This window comes from Myotis nattereri (assembly GCF_964212035.1).
Source record: "Myotis nattereri genome assembly, chromosome: 1".
Lineage (NCBI taxonomy): Eukaryota > Metazoa > Chordata > Mammalia > Chiroptera > Vespertilionidae > Myotis > Myotis nattereri.
The window spans coordinates 11687791-11703608 of record NC_138075.1 but is presented as its reverse complement, the minus strand read 5'-3'; the positions used below and the strand labels follow the sequence as shown (position 1 = coordinate 11703608).

Sequence of the window (15818 nt, the reverse complement as noted above, 5' to 3'; positions counted from 1 at the left end):
TTGCTTTTCAGAGTGCGTGGAAGGAGGGGGAGTGGGGGAGAGGGAGAGAGAGAGAAGAGGAACATTGATGTGAGACACATCAACTAGTTGCCTCTTGCTCACACCCTGACCCAGGGGAGGGAGCGAACCAAAACCCAGGTACGTGCCCTTGACCAGGAATCGAACCTATGACCCTTCTGTGCGCGGGCTGATGCTCTAACCACTGAGGACACCGGCCAGAACTCTGGATTTTCTTGACAAACAGGGCAATGAGGATAAAGGCTGGGAACCAGATATCTGAGTTAGACATAACTGCCCATCAGCGGCATGGTCTCAAGCAGATCACTTCATGTCCCCGAGCCCTAATTCCTCGTCTGCAAAGTGAGGGTAATACCGTCAACTCAAAGCACTGGTGTTGGTCAGCTGAGCCCACGCCCACGAAGGCAGTTAGGAGGCACTTGGCAGTGTAAGTGCCATCAAAGTTTTTAGCTTTAGTTATCTTTGAGAATCACGTGCCCAAGGGGACGAATGGGGTGCAAAAACGAGGAGTGGGGAGTGGTGACTAGGGGCCCAGGGGCAATGGAGTGGTCTGGTTCCAGAACCAAGAGGGGCTTGGGCAGCACCAGCATCTCTCCTGCATGGGTGGGCCGCCAGGTTCAGCCTGGGCAGGCGGACAAAAGGTGGCCACAGAGATGCCAGCAAGTAGATTCCAGAAGCAATGCTTGAGGCTTTGAACCGGATAGAGGCTAAACACCAAGCTTCCTGGGCAAAGGGCTCAAGGGCCACGGTGAGAACGAGGGTGGGTAACCCCGGAGGAGGGTGAGCAAAGAGTGTCACAGCCATTTGGGAGCGAGGAGCAGGGAGGGACCAGCTCCACGGGAACTTCTGATAGGGCCACTGCGCAGTATTTGGCTGTGGCTCCCTCTGCTGGTGAGTGTGTGAACTGCACGCGCCCATCAGCCGCCAGGAGAACTGGCCACCATTCATTCATTCATTCATTCATTCATTCATTCATTCATTCATTCCTCCTTTATCACCAAGCATAGGAGACACAAGGGCAGACAACGGGGTGCTTACCATCTTTCCGATGTCCTGGTGGGTATGACAAGTGACGAACTTAACCAACGAGGTGCAAGATGAGGGCTTTATTGGCGTCATCGCAAAACACAAGTCATCAGAAAGGAAAAAAAGATTTAGGTAATCAATGAGACAAAGAAATATTCTCAGGTGAGCGGGTTAATTCCAGAGGCCAAGTAATAACTTAAATGTTGATGCACAAGCGTACGTCAACCCTGCAGTTCCGAATGCCAGTCCAGTTCTTGGAGCAATAAGGAAAAGTTCTTCCCGGTTACGGTTTTTGCACGTTTAAAATAACTTGTATTCTCACAATTATCTTAGATCTCTAACAGCCGAGGTTATTCTCTTCAGTTGTTGAGACAGCCTAAAAACTGCGATTTAGACTTTTTCAAGTAAAATGTTGTAAGATACCGTTGCCCCAACTCTCCCGAGCGAAGCCTCGGCGCGCGATTTTATCCCGCGGGGTTTGGCTCCTACGGGCCCCCGTAGCGTCCCCGGGCTGCTTCCGTTTCTGACGCCTGCCGTGCGAGGGCACTTCCGGCGGCGGCGGCGGCTCCTGCAGCCGAAGCAAAATGGTGAGTGACTAAGGCTTTCGGCTGGTGGTCATGGTGTGACGGGGTCCGAGCGGCCCACCTGCTGCCGTGCCCGCCGGCCCGATCTCCTGGGGGGACGGAGGCTCCGGGCGACGGTGCTCGGGTGCGCCGCGGGCCGTGCCGACCTGCGGGCCTGGCTCGGGGAGCTGGGGCCGGCTCGGCGCGAAGGGTCCCCCGGGAGAACCGGTAGGACTGCGGGGCGGTCCGGTCGCCCGGCTTTGGGGCTCCGCTGACCGTCCGGGGAGCCTCCTTACGCACCTGGGATGAGTGAGTGCGAGCCGCTCCGGTGGCGGGATGTTCGCCCGGCGGGAGGGAGGCCTCGGTTCCGCCGACCGGGCAGAGCGGGGTCGTGGAAGGCCGCTCGGAGCGGGGCACTGGCCGGCGGCCTGGAAGGCGGACGGTGTCGGGGCGGGTGGAAGGCGGAGGGAAAGGGCCTGGGGCGCGATCTCAGTAAAACACACCGTTCGCTTAGCACTTGTTTACTGAGCACCCGCGCTTTGAGGGGCGCGGGGCGGGCCCTCTTCAGGCCCCTGGGGTGTAGGGGTTGAGCGTGACTGACCGTCTCCGCCTTCGCGGGGCTTACGTTCTAGGGGAGGCAGCGAACAGAGAAAGAAAGAGGTCCGGTGATGCCGGAGAGCGGGGTGCAGCGGGTTCCCGGGCGGCCTGGGGGCGGGGGAGGCCCCCCGGGAGGTGAGGTTTGAGCGTGGAGCTCAGTCCAGCGGGCGGGGAGCTGTGCCCACGGGGAAACGCGGTCCCGGAGCAAAGGGCCTGCGGCGGACCGTGCAGCCCGCGTCGCCCACCGCAGGCAGGCGGCCCCGAGCCTTGGGGGGCATCTGGGACTTGGGGTGCTGTTGAAGCCCGTGCCAGGCGCTTGCCAGCATTTCCTCATATTCCTCACAAGCGGGGCAGTTCTCATCCTCCCGTTACCGAGGAGGAGACACCGGAAGTGGCTGTGCTGGAGGCAGACCCTGCCAGGCTTTCCTTGGGCGCCTTCTGCGATGGACTCGTCGTCCATGTGGTGGAGACACACAGACGGCCGCCAGGGGACCTGAGTGTGGTTCCTGCTTGGTAACAACGTGCGTCACTTCTCTGGGCCTCGGTGGTTTGGTTTTGTGTGTGAATTCGCGGTAATGATGGTGCCAAGCTCGTGGTGTCTGTAAGAATGCGGTGAGGCTCGGGCTGGGCGTGTGGTGTGTCTGTTACCGGAGACGGAGACGCAGAGGTGCGGGTCTGTCTGGAGGGTCCTCGGGGGGCGGGACCGGCCGGATCGCCAGGATGTCGGTGAAGCTGGGAAGGTTGTCTGAACAGCGGAGGAACGTGCAGCCGGCTTGTGGAGGGCCCGGCCGCATGCTGAGCCGAAGGGGTGGGCGTCACACCGCAGGTGCTGGGGAGCAGCTCAGGCCTTTGAGGAGCATTAAAGGGCCGGCTGCTGGTTTTCGAAGGTGGAAGCTGGATGGGGGAGGGGGAATCTCAGGGGAGAGGCTGAGTCCAAATGAGACACAACGGCCTGGACGGAAGCAGAGGTTAGGGGTGGGCAGGAGAGCGAGCTGCAGCAGGCGGAGTTCCGTGTCCAGGTCCGGGACCAGACCAGCAATGAAATGCTGACCCTGGCGTTTCTGACTCTGATACTGTGCATGCTGGTGAGTAGTTACTGCGTCACATGAATCATTATAGATCGTTACGCTGCTTCATTTTCAGCAACAGCGAGGAGCTAGAATCCTCCGGGCTTTCCCGTTAAGGACCCCAAGGCTCTGGTAGGTGCCCGACTTACCTGAGGTCACTGGCCTATTAGTGACGGAGTCGGAATTCAAGCCTGGATGCATCTAATGCCATGTTCTTAGGCTTGTTTAGTTCCTCGTCTAGAACGTGGGAACAGTGAGCCCCGCCTTGGAGGATTGTGTGGAATTAACGAGATAGTGAAGGAACATGTCTGTACAGACGGGCACATAGTAAGCACCCCCCACACGGGCTGCCCAGCCACCAGCAGATTTCCTTATTGTGACTGCGAAGACCTGTCGCTTGGGCAGCCTGTTGCACTCTGTTTCCCAGCATTCCTCAGAGCCCGTGGTTACCGTCTTCAGAATAAAGCACAGAATTTTAAAAAGGCTGCACATGGGATATATATTTGGCCCTAACGCCTTTGGGTAACCGTGATATGGTAGTTTGATGGTGAAGCTGGCTGCGTATTTAGAGGTTCCGATGAAGAAGTGATTTGAGGGGGCCCCCCAGTCGGGTTCACTATTGTTTAAAATGCAGTCTTTTCCGCTGAAACCGGTTTGGCTCAGTGGATAGAGCGTCGGCCTGCGGACTGAAGGGTCCCGGGTTTGATTCCGGTCAAGGGCATGTACCTGGGTTGCGGGCACATCCCCAGTAGGGGGCGTGCAGGAGGCAGCTGATCGATGTTTCTCTCTCATCGATGTTTCTGGCTCTCTATCTCTCTCCCTTCCTCTCTGTGAAAAATCAATAAAATATATTTAAAAAAAAAATGCAGTCTTTTCCGAGACATTGCTCTGTGTTCTGCATTGTCCTGTAGCTGAAGGGTCTTTTAAAATCAGAAATCCCGCCGAAGCTTATTATTAATGCCCTTAAGTTCTTGGTGCCTTAAGGTGCTTCAGCCTTTCAGGTTTGGGGGAAAAGACGGCACGAGTGCCCAGGCTGTAGGGATGGTAGGCGTGTGAGCTGCTGTTGAAAGGAAGTCTCCTGGGTCTGGTGTTATCGTAGTGAGGAGTAAATTAATAAATCATTGTTGAAAGGGAAAATGATTTAGTTTTCATGGCCTAATTTCACAAAATATACTCTTGGTGGTAGTTTTATATTAAAGAATACTGTACCAAACTCTGTACCTTCCCCTTAAGAAGGGTGTGTGTCTGGAATGTTGGCCTCATTGTGATACATTAGTGATGTCTATCTGTTGATGGAGTTGTCCTTGATTCATGCAATCAGTGACAAGGTGTACCGTCGTGCTACTAACTGCTTTGCAGAAAAATAAGTTGTGCCATGCCCGATGTGCTCGTTGACTGCAAGTGCATCGCGAGTTCAGGATGTTAAAATGGGGGGGGGGGAGTGCTGCCAGTGTCTTAGAGCTTCAGGAAAAGAAGGGTGTTCTTTTGAAGGGATCATATTCTGAATGTATACCTCTCCCCCCTCACCCCCAGGGCCAGAGTCAGAGTGGTGGTCATGGTCCTGGAGGTGGCAAGAAGGATGACAAGGTAAGTATGAAGCCAGGTATGTTCGTGTTGTGAACAGCTTGTGGGAAATGTCATGGGTCTCAGTGCATAATTTGGGGATTCATGGATCTTAAAATGCAAGATAAATAATCTTGTAGCTATTTAACCCAGCCTGGCCCACAGATACAGTGCCCTTTACATGTTTTCGAAAGGTTATTGACCTGTCACATATGTGTTTGTGAATTAATGACTTTTAAATGTGTAAAAGTAACTTACACATTGGAGGAGTGTTAAAATAAATTGCTTCTAATTTTAGTGTTTAATTTCCTGAGATGTGAAGAATTGTCTCAAGTTATATCAACTCAAACTTTTGGAATATAACTGAATTCTAACCTCTCTATCCCTTATTGAATAATCTATCATTGTATGTTATAAAAAGAAAGACCAATTACATTCACATATTAAATTGCAGAAAGATAAAACCTAGTGTGTTTTTTTTAAAGAACAGTTTGTAATAGTATCCTAAAAGATAAGGAAAATCATGTCATCTGGAAATAGACAATGATCCTACAGAAATAAGTTTGTGTTTTCATATGATTTGTGTGATTCTCTTCCCCCTGCTGTTCTGAAAACTCTAGGACAAGAAGAAGAAATATGAACCTCCTGTGCCAACCAGAGTGGGGAAAAAGAAGAAGAAAACCAAGGGACCAGATGCTGCCAGCAAACTGCCACTGGGTAATGACATGGCTCTTCCTTGCTGGCTTTCCGCTTCCTAGGGAAATGGACTGTGTGTGTAGCTTAGACGGGAGATGGGCGCGGTTGGAGCTCCAGCCCCGGGACTGTATTCTGTCTGACGCCTGTGTGTGGAATGCCTCTAGGTTGGAATGCAAGCTGTACTTTGGGTTTAACAGTTACATGACTATCTCACTTTAGTTTTAGAGTAGAAAAGTCAGGCTGAGCTTGAGTAACTTAGAAACACATTTACTGTATGAAGCAAAGGAATGCCACTGTGTTAGAATTCACATCCTATGGGGCCTGAACCTAAAAGTTTTCAGCGGCTTCCTATACAACACAGAATAAAACTCAGACCAGGTGGCCTGGCCCATGTGTCCATCCTTAGCCCCGTCACTCCCTTTGCTGGTGATTCTCATAGCCCTGTGCTCTTTGACTCTTCTGCACGCCAGGGCCTTGCCCTCTGCTTCAAAATGTGCGTCCCCAGTCCTTCCTATGGCTGCCTGCTTCTCACCCTGTTAGGCCTGAGCTCAAATACCTCCCCTGCCCCTATCTAAACCAGTCCCTTCCTGCTTAGATGAAATAATTTTTAAAATATTGCCTGGTTAAGAAATGAGTCAGATAGTAAAAAATGTGCCATCAGTCTACTGTGATGAATCAATATGGCATTGGTAAAGAATAGATCATCAGAGCACCTGAATCTTTCCCATTCTTTGCTGCTTCGTGCTAGAGTGGGGACAGATGGTGCCACAGTAAAGCAGAGGAAATCCAGACGGGTTGTCTTTCATTTGTCTTGCGGCCTGTCTCTACAGCTCTGCCACACTTTCTCCCTGAACGAAGGTATTGTGAGGATTTTAGAGCTGGGGTGAGACTTTCCATCCTGGTCTGAGAAAGAAGGAAAGATGAGTGGGAAGTTTGTTTTTCCATGTTTTGCAATTTGCATCATTTGCTTGATTTTTCTTTGATAATCAAATCAACTGAGTTAGCAGGGCAAATATGTGAACCCTATTTTAAAGTCAAGGAATTTGCTCTAGCCAGTTTTGCGCAGTGGATAGAGCGTCGGCCTGGGGACTGAAAGGTCCTGGGTTCGATTCCGGCCAAGGACACATGCCCGGGCTGCGGGCTTGATCCCCAGTGGGGGCCGTGCAGAAGGCAGCCAATCAATGACTCTCTCGTCATTGATGTTTCTATCTCTTCCTCCCTCTCCCTTCCTCTCTTAAATCAATAAAGAAATATATTTTTTTAAAAAAAAAAAAAAAGAATAGATCATGTCACCAGAAGAGCATAGGAAGTCAAGTGACATGGACAATTAATATACGTTGAAGGTGACATTTTAGTTCTGTGGAAAGATGCCGGGTTTATTTGCTATTGAAAGTAGACCCCTTGCTTTTTGCCAGATGGATTATAGATATACATATGAAAATAAGTAGATAAATGATAACTCCAGGAATAATTCATTAACCTTAGGGGAGGAGAGACCTTTTGAAGAAGTCGGGAAACCCAACACCACAAAAGAAAAGGTTTATCTATATAAATATTAAGAAGCGAAGCCAAGAGAAACAGTACAAAAGTGTGTGGGAAAAAAATGTTTAGTGCATGTTAATATCACTAGTATTTCACAATCCTACAAAGGGAGGTGAATTACATTAGTGTGCAACAGGGTGGATGGACTGCACATTATGTGTACCCATTAGCACTGTGGGGAATAATAAGCCAAAGCAAACTTACCTTCTGCATCTATACAGTCCTCATCCCATGTTTACAGGCTTGCCTATCCCTACAAAATCCCTGTCCCCTTTGCATTTAGGCACCTGCTTAATTAGGGTCACCAAACTTTTAACTTTCAGAGTCTGTCCAACTAAAGTGAACCTAATTTTAAGTCTTTTTTAAATCTCTTTCCAGAATAAACTGAGGGGGAAGGCTGGGTGGAGGTGGGCAAAGGGGGGAATGAGGACATCTGTAATAGTGTCAACAGTTTAAAAAAGAGTAAACAATTGCTAGCTTGAAGCTTCAAGTACAATAACACTTTATTTTTTTAATTACAGTGACACCCCACACTCAGTGCCGGTTAAAATTATTGAAGTTAGAAAGAATTAAAGACTATCTTCTCATGGAGGAAGAATTCATTAGAAATCAGGAACAAATGAAGCCTTTAGAAGAAAAGCAAGAGGTAAATTGAGAAATTTCTGTAGCTTTCATTTTTACAAATTAAATTCTATTTAAACCCTAAAACTGTCCATGGATAAATGAAATTCAAGTAGTTGAATCTTTCAGGCTTTTATGGTGATTCATTATTAGCTGCCATTTAAAAGCACCAACTGTGCCCTGGCCTGTGTGGTTCAGTGGTTAGACTGTTGGCTCGCAGTTAAGGGCCTGTACCTTAACTGTTGCAGGCTCAAGCTCCATTCCTGGCCCTGGTCAGGGCACATGCAGGAGGCAACCAGTCGATGTGTCTCTCATGTTCATGCTTCTCCACACCCCCAAATCAATGGGAAAAATATCCTCCAGTGAGGAGTAACAAAAAGTAATCTATGTATATAAAAGCCTAAGCAACCGTCCAACTGTTCACATGGTAGGTATGATGCCCAATGACCACCAGGGGGCAGACGCTTCGACCCGTAGAGGAGGGAGCCCAATTCCTCGTGGAATTGGTTGTGGGTTAGGTTGCTGCTGGGGCACTGTCAGCCTCGCATCTACTTCACCTGCACCCCAGACCCAGAGAGGAGGGAGGAGGGTCTCGGCCTGGCCTACAGGGATCGGGCCAAAACCAGCTCTTCAACATCCCGAGGGGTCCTGGATTGCGAGAGGGCGCAGGCCAGACCGATGGGCCCGCACCAGGCCCCTAGTAATAAATAAATGTGCCAACTGCTTTGTAAATCTAGTGAACTCTGAATTCATCTGCTTTTTTAAGCCTAATCTTTTCCTTCTTGACACACTCTTCCGTAGGAGGAAAGATCAAAGGTGGATGACCTGAGGGGCACTCCGATGTCAGTGGGGACCTTGGAAGAGATCATTGATGACAATCACGCCATCGTGTCTACATCTGTGGGCTCAGAACACTACGTCAGCATTCTTTCCTTTGTGGACAAGGACCTGCTGGAACCAGGCTGCTCCGTCCTGCTCAACCACAAGGTGAGTTGAGTCTCAGAGAAAGCTTTCTCCTTTCTTGTAGACCTGCCCACCCATCCCATGTAAGTACATCTTCCACAGTCAAATTCTGTGACCAGCATTGCTTGGTTGTAATGAATGTGTGAGCCTCACATCCTGTGTTGAAGCGTAATGTTCCCTGTTAGGTGCATGCTGTGATAGGGGTGCTGATGGATGACACAGACCCCTTGGTCACGGTGATGAAGGTGGAAAAGGCCCCGCAGGAGACCTATGCCGACATTGGGGGGTTGGACAACCAAATCCAGGAAATTAAGGTATGTCTAGGAACCAGCGCTGGGTCTTTAGACTTCTGGTCTCTCGTTTCGGATACTTGGAGTTGCTTTGCATGTTTTGTTTTCTTTATTGATCAGATCAATAACTGACTCAGAGCTTACCAGCTGTGGTGTTTTATATTTGTGAATACCGAGTTAGATAATAGAAGTAACTAATTCTGTGATAGTTCTTGCTGCAGCTTAATACTTTTTGCATGTAATGTTTAGTGATTCTCTGTGTGAGTATATAATGGTCCCATTGTGTTGACTTCACCAGTGATGTGTGGGGTAGGGTGCGTGGCACACACTTACACAATGGTGGGGTCTGGAACATACTCCCTGCCCTGGGGTTCGGGGAGGGATCATCCGGGATGGCTGTGGGCCAGTCCTTTGCAGGTTCTTTCATCTGTAGAGGAGTCCCTCAGAGCTGTCACAGATCTCACTGGTGACCTTTCCACAGCTGGGAATGGCTAGGGTGGCAACAGCAATCAGAAAGCCTTGCCAGTTCCTGTCTGTGAATTTTTAAGTTTCATTTGCTGAGGAAGTTTTAGATGTTATTCAAGGCTGACTTCTACAAATAAGGGAAGGGGAAATGGGGTGCCATTAGGAAGAGAGGGGGTGGGTGTCTTCTTCAGTGTGTCCTTGCTACTAGTGACGTCAAGCACGTTGTCTCCAACAAGAGTAATTGAAATTTTAGCTTATTTTTTGTTGCAAGTGAGACATGCTCATGATGCCAGTTCATGACTATGGTGGTGGTTTCAGTAAGAAAGCTTTTCACTTTTACGTAGTGTTTGTTTCCTATAGGAATCTGTGGAACTTCCTCTCACTCATCCTGAGTATTACGAAGAGATGGGTATAAAGCCCCCTAAGGGGGTCATTCTCTATGGGCCACCGGGCACAGGTATGTGTGCTGTGGGTTTGACACCTCGAGGCACTCAGCTCAACTTGAGCAGCAGCGTTAGTGAGTTACACAGTCCTTAGTTTAAAACGGTGTTCTAAGCAATATTTTGGAATTTGGGGATAAGCAGCTTCTCTGGAAAAATACCTATTACATAAAGAAGTGTATTTATCTGTATAATAGATGCACTAAGAAACTGAACTTAGGACTTGAAGTTGTAGACTGCACAGAGTCAGTGTATTAATAAAAACAATATTAGGAACAGTTCCCCAAAACTCCTATACTCAAACACAGTAGAAGTATATGCTGTAAAATATAATGCCTTCAAATATTTATAAAAGCAATGTGAGTCTATTGAAACTAGTTTGTAAGAAGAGCTCAATAAAAGAGGGTGCTTCACCTTGGCTGTACACTGACATCACCTTGGGAGCTTTAAAAACACTGGTTGTCTGGGCCCCTCCCTGAAGAGTACGATGTGTCGTCTGGAGTGTGATCACGCACCAGAGCCACAGCGGAGGGTCATGATTTAAAACCTACCCTGTGCTGTTCAGATTAGGTTCATTCTCCTGGTCCACTGGCACTAAATATTCATAGTGGATGAATAAATGCATGAAGGTAAAAATAAAAAATCCTATATAATAAATGCCTGATAGGCTAATTGTCCGACCGTTCGTTTGACCAGTCGCTATGATGCACACTGACCACCGGGGGGCAGATGCTCCGACCTGTAGGTGAGCTTGCTGCTAGGGTCCCGCCGATCAGGGACTGGCCGAGACTGGCGGTACACACCCTGGAGCCAACCTCCCATGGTCCCTTCCCCGGCCCCCATCGTGCACCGGGCCTCTAGTCTATATGTAATTGACCTGTGTAAATTGTGCAGTCCAGGACTTAGCATTTCATTGCTATGTAAAATTACAAAGGAGGAAGTTTATTTGATTGACTTAAAATCATGTACCCCAGAGGGTGGCATGCCTTTTCATCATAGGAATCTGTCCATTTTTAATATCCACTTAAGTAGGTAATGACAGAGTCTGAGGATTTTTTTCCCTTTGTCTTTTTAATCTAAAATAGGTAAAACCTTACTGGCTAAAGCAGTAGCAAACCAAACCTCAGCCACGTTCTTGAGAGTGGTTGGCTCTGAACTTATTCAGAAGTACCTAGGCGATGGGCCCAAGCTCGTTCGGGAATTGTTTCGAGTTGCTGAAGAACATGCACCATCGATTGTGTTTATTGATGAAATTGATGCCATTGGGACAAAAAGGTAGACTTTCTTTTACCTGTTTTGTATCCTTTAGAGCAGTTCTCAACCTCCTGGCCCTTTAAATACAGTTCCTCATGTTGTGACCCAACCATAAAAATATTTTCATTGCTACTTCATAACTGTAATGTTGCTACTGTTATGAATCGTAATGTAAATATCATATGCAGGATGGTCTTAGGCGACCCCTGTGAAAGGGTCATTCGACTGCCAAAGGGGTTGAGAACCGCTGCTTTGGAGGGAAAAACCTTGTAGCTCTTCCCTGAGTGGTCATTGAGCACTCCCTGTGGCCTCAGCGTTTGCCACAGTTCCTACTCCGGCTTTCCCTGGTGCTGTAGGCTCTGCTCTCCCACCTGCTGGGTGGTTTGAACCTGAAGATTGGTCGGTCAGTAACCACACCCTGAGCATCTGCTCTGAGCCAGGCTCCGACTTTGGGGACACAGCCATGAAAACAAGCCTCTGGCCTCAGGGAGCACTCGGGGGTTGGGGGGACACCAAACTGGGAGAGAAAACTTAGGCAATGAAAACTGCTACAAAGAAAATAATGAGCTGTGTAACCTGGCTGTTGGGTTGAGTTTTTTGCTGTAATTTCCCGTAGCAGATCAGTTGGGTCTTCATTCCTTCTCCTTTTTTTCCAAAGATATGACTCAAACTCCGGTGGTGAGAGAGAAATTCAGCGAACAATGTTGGAACTGTTGAACCAGTTGGATGGATTTGATTCAAGGGGAGACGTGAAAGTCATCATGGCCACAAACCGAATAGAAACTCTGGATCCAGCACTAATCAGACCAGGTCACATTTGCTTTTGCCTCATCATGGAAAATAGCTGTCTGTGTGTATTTGTGCTTCTTACGTGTAGTTTGGGGAGCTTATGAGATTATAAAATGATACATGTAAAGGCAGCATTGCACTGAAATTTAGAGTAACCTTGAGGTTGTAGCTAAGCCTGATACAGTCTGTGCAGTGTGGCTTTTGAATTCCAATGTTATGTGATCTTGTCTTTCCCGGTACTCCCTTTTAAGCCTCAAGGACTTTTTTCCTGAAGAAATGAAGAAGTAATTCATATAATAGTTTAGGCTCAGTTTTTGCATTCATTTAGCAGTGAAAGCAGGGGTAGCTAATTTCGTTACCCTCTTCATAATTTTTTTAACCAGACTGATCTGTCCTTTTGCACTAAATGTGCCATTCAGGAACCATTCCTTTCATTTGTTTCTGGAGGTAGCAGAGAAAATAAGTGAGTTCAAACATAGAAACTTACAAACTAGAAAGGTGAGTGTTCACCTTTTAAGATTTGGACCCCTTCCAAAGGACACTGAAACTGCACATGAGGAGACAGGCGCGGGCACAGCCGGGGCTGCACAGAGCTGCCACTGAAGCCTGTGTACTTGCAGGCCGCATCGACAGGAAGATCGAGTTCCCCCTGCCCGATGAAAAGACCAAGAAGCGCATCTTTCAGATCCACACAAGCAGAATGACGCTGGCTGATGACGTGACACTGGACGACTTGATCATGGCTAAGGACGACCTCTCTGGTGCTGACATCAAGGTGAGAACTGCGCTGGCTGGACTCTTGTTTTGATCACATCCCTCTATGAGTTAGGATGGTTCTTCCCAGGTGACCAGGATTTAGAACAAGGCCTGGCAGCACTGAATATGCTGCATCCTGCTCTTTATGGGAAGATCCGGTTTCTGTTAGATTAGGTAGGGTGGGACGCAGACGTGGCCTTTCATGCCGCTGCCTGTGCTGTATATCCCTGGATCTGTAGGACTACATTAGTGTCTTGGTTGGGAAGTAAAATCTCTCTCCTTAAAACAGAAATCTGATTTTGCACCAACTTTTTTACTTTGAAATATTTTAAGCCTTCATAACAGTTGCAACTAGTAAACACCCATATACACCATTACTTCGATTTACCAAATGTTGCCATTTTACTGTTTGCTTTATCTTTCTATGCACACGTTTTTTCTGCTGAACCTTAACCAAATAGGAACTTCAATGCTAGGATTGTTTATATCATTTCATTGTTTATATCTTGTTTTGTAACAGGTGATTATTTAAAAAGTAAATATATTAAAGTGAATATTATGTATTCATTCTACTAAATGTTCTCTTATGCCTATTGGTAAATGAAATGGTCATACACTGTTACCTCTAAATTTCCGTGTATAAATCATCTATTACTTAGAAATATTTCTCCCTTTAAGGTGGGGCTGGGGCTGTGAGAACTCACTGACCTGCCAGACCACACAGCTGGTTAGCACCTGAGCCTTACTTCTGGCCAGTCCTCTTCCTTAGTTACTCCAGTCTAAGCCGCCTCATGTCCTTTGAGAAAACAATTACAATGCTTAACGCATTTAAAAAATCTAATCTTTTCCCAAATAAATCTAGAGTAATTTGTGTTTAAAACAAGTGTCTTCCACCTTATTTCCAAATAGCTCTCTGAATTGTTAGACTAAAAATAAAAAGTATTTCACTTTCTGAACATACCGTTCTTTCTTACAGGCAATCTGTACAGAAGCTGGTCTCATGGCCTTGAGAGAACGTAGAATGAAAGTCACAAATGAAGACTTCAAAAAATCGAAAGAAAATGTTCTGTATAAAAAACAAGAAGGCACCCCTGAGGGGCTTTATCTCTAGGGAACCTCAGTTGCCTTCAAGGAAGTGGTCAAGGGGGCCGACCCTGGGGAGGGAGGAGGTGGGGAGTTGCCGTTGCTCTTCATTATGTGCCCTGTGTACCTCTCTGAGCACTGCGTGCAGGAGCCCGACGTGCAGCGCTCCATTCCCAATAAAGCGAGTTCTTTCTCAAGCAGGTCCTCCTGTGTCTGGAGCATCCACACCCGCTGCTCGGCAGGTGGATTGGGTGTCAGGGAAGCTTCTGTTCTGGGCAATCAGAGTGCAGCCTTCAATACCTGCTGCCCTCACATCGCGCCCCAGAGCAGGTGGTGACTGCGCAGCCAGTGGGGAAGACGTGACCCCATAGCCACATGCCAGCCATCGCTGACGCTCCAGCAACAAAGGCTGCATTCCTGTGGCTGTGGGTTCCCGGCACTTGGGCAGCATTGGTGCTGATAAGAGAAATCTGGAAAGGTCAGGGGTGAAGAAGCTCATACCAGCCCTGCCGGCCTTGTCCCTGGGTTCAGAAACCATCCTTCTCAAGAGCATCTAAAAGTGTCAGCTTCTCCCCTTTTCTCCATGTAAATCCTGCACTTCTCTTCCTCACAACTGTTTAGTCTTAAAGCCAGTAAGTGGGGCAGCAAGTATCTGGCCGGCCAACATCCTCGTGGGCTGAGACACTGCCCTCCCCTCTTCCCAACCTAATGTCCATGTCTTAGCCAGAGTTCTAGTCCACACACTGGCTTTCCTGGATGAGTTGCCAAAGAAATGTTTTTTCTTCGATTCTAGAGACTGACTTTAAAAAGCCAGAGCAGCTGGACAGCCCTCACAAAACCCCTCCACCTCAGCAGCCCTGTGCACAGCTCAGGACGCGGACCTCCGCAGTCTCACGGGCAGGGGTGGGTCTGGTGGAAGGAGCTGGGGACAGTGCTGCCCCCTCAGCAGGGCGCCTTGTCTCCTCGGGCAGTGCTTTCCCCACTGCACACGAGTCCCCGGGGGTCCTGTCTGAGCAGATGCTAACACAGCTGGTGCGGGCCTGGGCCTACATCTCTAACAGGCTGGTCCACGGCGGAGGCATCACGCGGAGGCTGAGGGAATAACACTTGTCTAAACACACCTGATACAGGCCAAGTTTTAATGACTCCCTGCTGCCCTGATCTGAAGATGGGGCAGAATCTGCTCTACTAACCAGTCCCGGGGGAGGAGGTCCTGGTGTTGAGTAACCAGACCTTTCTAATCGCGACTGCGAACCCAAAAGACTTGGCAAGACCACCATGGGTGCCAACTGAGCGGGCCACTCACCCGTGCACTGGCAAGGCAGAGGAGGAAACACGCCAACCACAGTAGGTTTGGTTACCACTGTCCTGTTCCTGTCTGTGTACATGTAAACACAAGATGCGCATCTATAATATGTAAAACGAGGGCTTGTGTCACTGGCACATCCAAAAAAATGTGCAAGAGATGAGACAACCCAGACACAAATTATCTAGAAAACTTTAAAAACGGGTCTGCTGGCACGCATGCTCGCACACCTGATCCCACCTCGTGCTCCCCCAGCTCCCAGGGCAGGGACATGCCCTGAGGCGTGGCCCATCCCGGTCGCTAGTCCTCCAGCAACAGCTCCAGCTCCTCCAGGGGCAGGCGCACTCGCAGCTCCTTCTCGGTCATCAGGTCCAGGATCTCCTGCATCTCATCGGGGAAGTGCTCCACGGCGTCCATGTACAGCGCCTAGGAAGGAGAGCCGCCGCCGGTCACCAGCCACTCCGTCCCAGCGGGCCTGCCCTCCGCCCTCCACAGCCCGCAAGCCCCTCGCTGTCCTGACTCCGGCAGCACCTCAGGGGGCACTGACCTCGGGCAGTGACAGGGAGTCAACTCCGGGTGGGACCAGTTGGCACACAGGTTTCTGTGTCTGACCGGACCCTGCAGGGCAGACGGGCCATAGTCCCCAACGCCTGCAGCCTCAGGGCAAACGCCCTGAACCCCGCTCCAGGCAGAGACTGGAAGCGTGCCCACCGGCTCAGGCTGCCCAGGGCAGTTCCCCCAGAGGGGCCTGGATGGGCCCCGACTCCCTGACGGACAAG

The 15818-nt window shown here is 49.1% G+C and overlaps 2 protein-coding genes across 8 annotated transcripts in view; one reads left to right on the top strand and one right to left on the bottom strand.

The window, feature by feature from the left end:
* Nucleotides 1–1575: 1575 nt before the first annotated feature.
* PSMC1 (proteasome 26S subunit, ATPase 1) lies at nt 1576–14872 on the top strand. 7 transcript variants are annotated; one of them, XM_081111652.1, is made up of 12 exons: nt 1596–1631; nt 4805–4858; nt 5455–5551; nt 6279–6388; nt 7594–7718; nt 8495–8680; nt 8842–8970; nt 9772–9868; nt 10937–11126; nt 11764–11915; nt 12515–12669; nt 13627–14872. In XM_081111652.1, the coding sequence occupies exons 5-12, from the start codon at nt 7659–7661 to the stop codon at nt 13759–13761; spliced, it is 1104 nt and encodes a 367-aa protein (XP_080967778.1). In that variant the 5' UTR covers nt 1596–1631; nt 4805–4858; nt 5455–5551; nt 6279–6388; nt 7594–7658; the 3' UTR covers nt 13762–14872. The 7 variants fall into 7 exon arrangements, with proteins under 7 accessions (XP_080967777.1, XP_080967778.1, XP_080967781.1 ...); XM_081111656.1 differs by lacking the exon at nt 1596–1631 and adding an exon at nt 2656–2725; XM_081111651.1 differs by lacking the exon at nt 6279–6388 and having other exon boundaries at nt 1576–1631.
* Nucleotides 14859–15818, bottom strand: part of NRDE2 (NRDE-2, necessary for RNA interference, domain containing) — a 36090-nt gene continuing 35130 nt past the window's right edge. The window contains exon 14 of the mRNA XM_081111602.1: nt 14859–15465. Coding sequence (XP_080967728.1) covers nt 15340–15465 — 126 coding nt within the window. The 3' untranslated portion in view covers nt 14859–15339. The remainder of the gene's footprint in view (nt 15466–15818) is intronic.

What these genes read in the sequence shown, in the direction of transcription:
- PSMC1 (XM_081111650.1), top strand. Translation starts at nt 3,248, where the DNA reads ATGCTGACCCTGGCGTTTCTGACTCTGATACTGTGCATGCTG. An exon ending in CTCTGATACTGTGCATGCTG is followed by an intron (nt 3,290 to 4,804) that starts GTGAGTAGTTAC and finishes CCTCACCCCCAG; the next exon opens with GGCCAGAGTCAGAGTGGTGG. An exon ending in CCGTCCTGCTCAACCACAAG is followed by an intron (nt 8,681 to 8,841) that starts GTGAGTTGAGTC and finishes GTTCCCTGTTAG; the next exon opens with GTGCATGCTGTGATAGGGGT.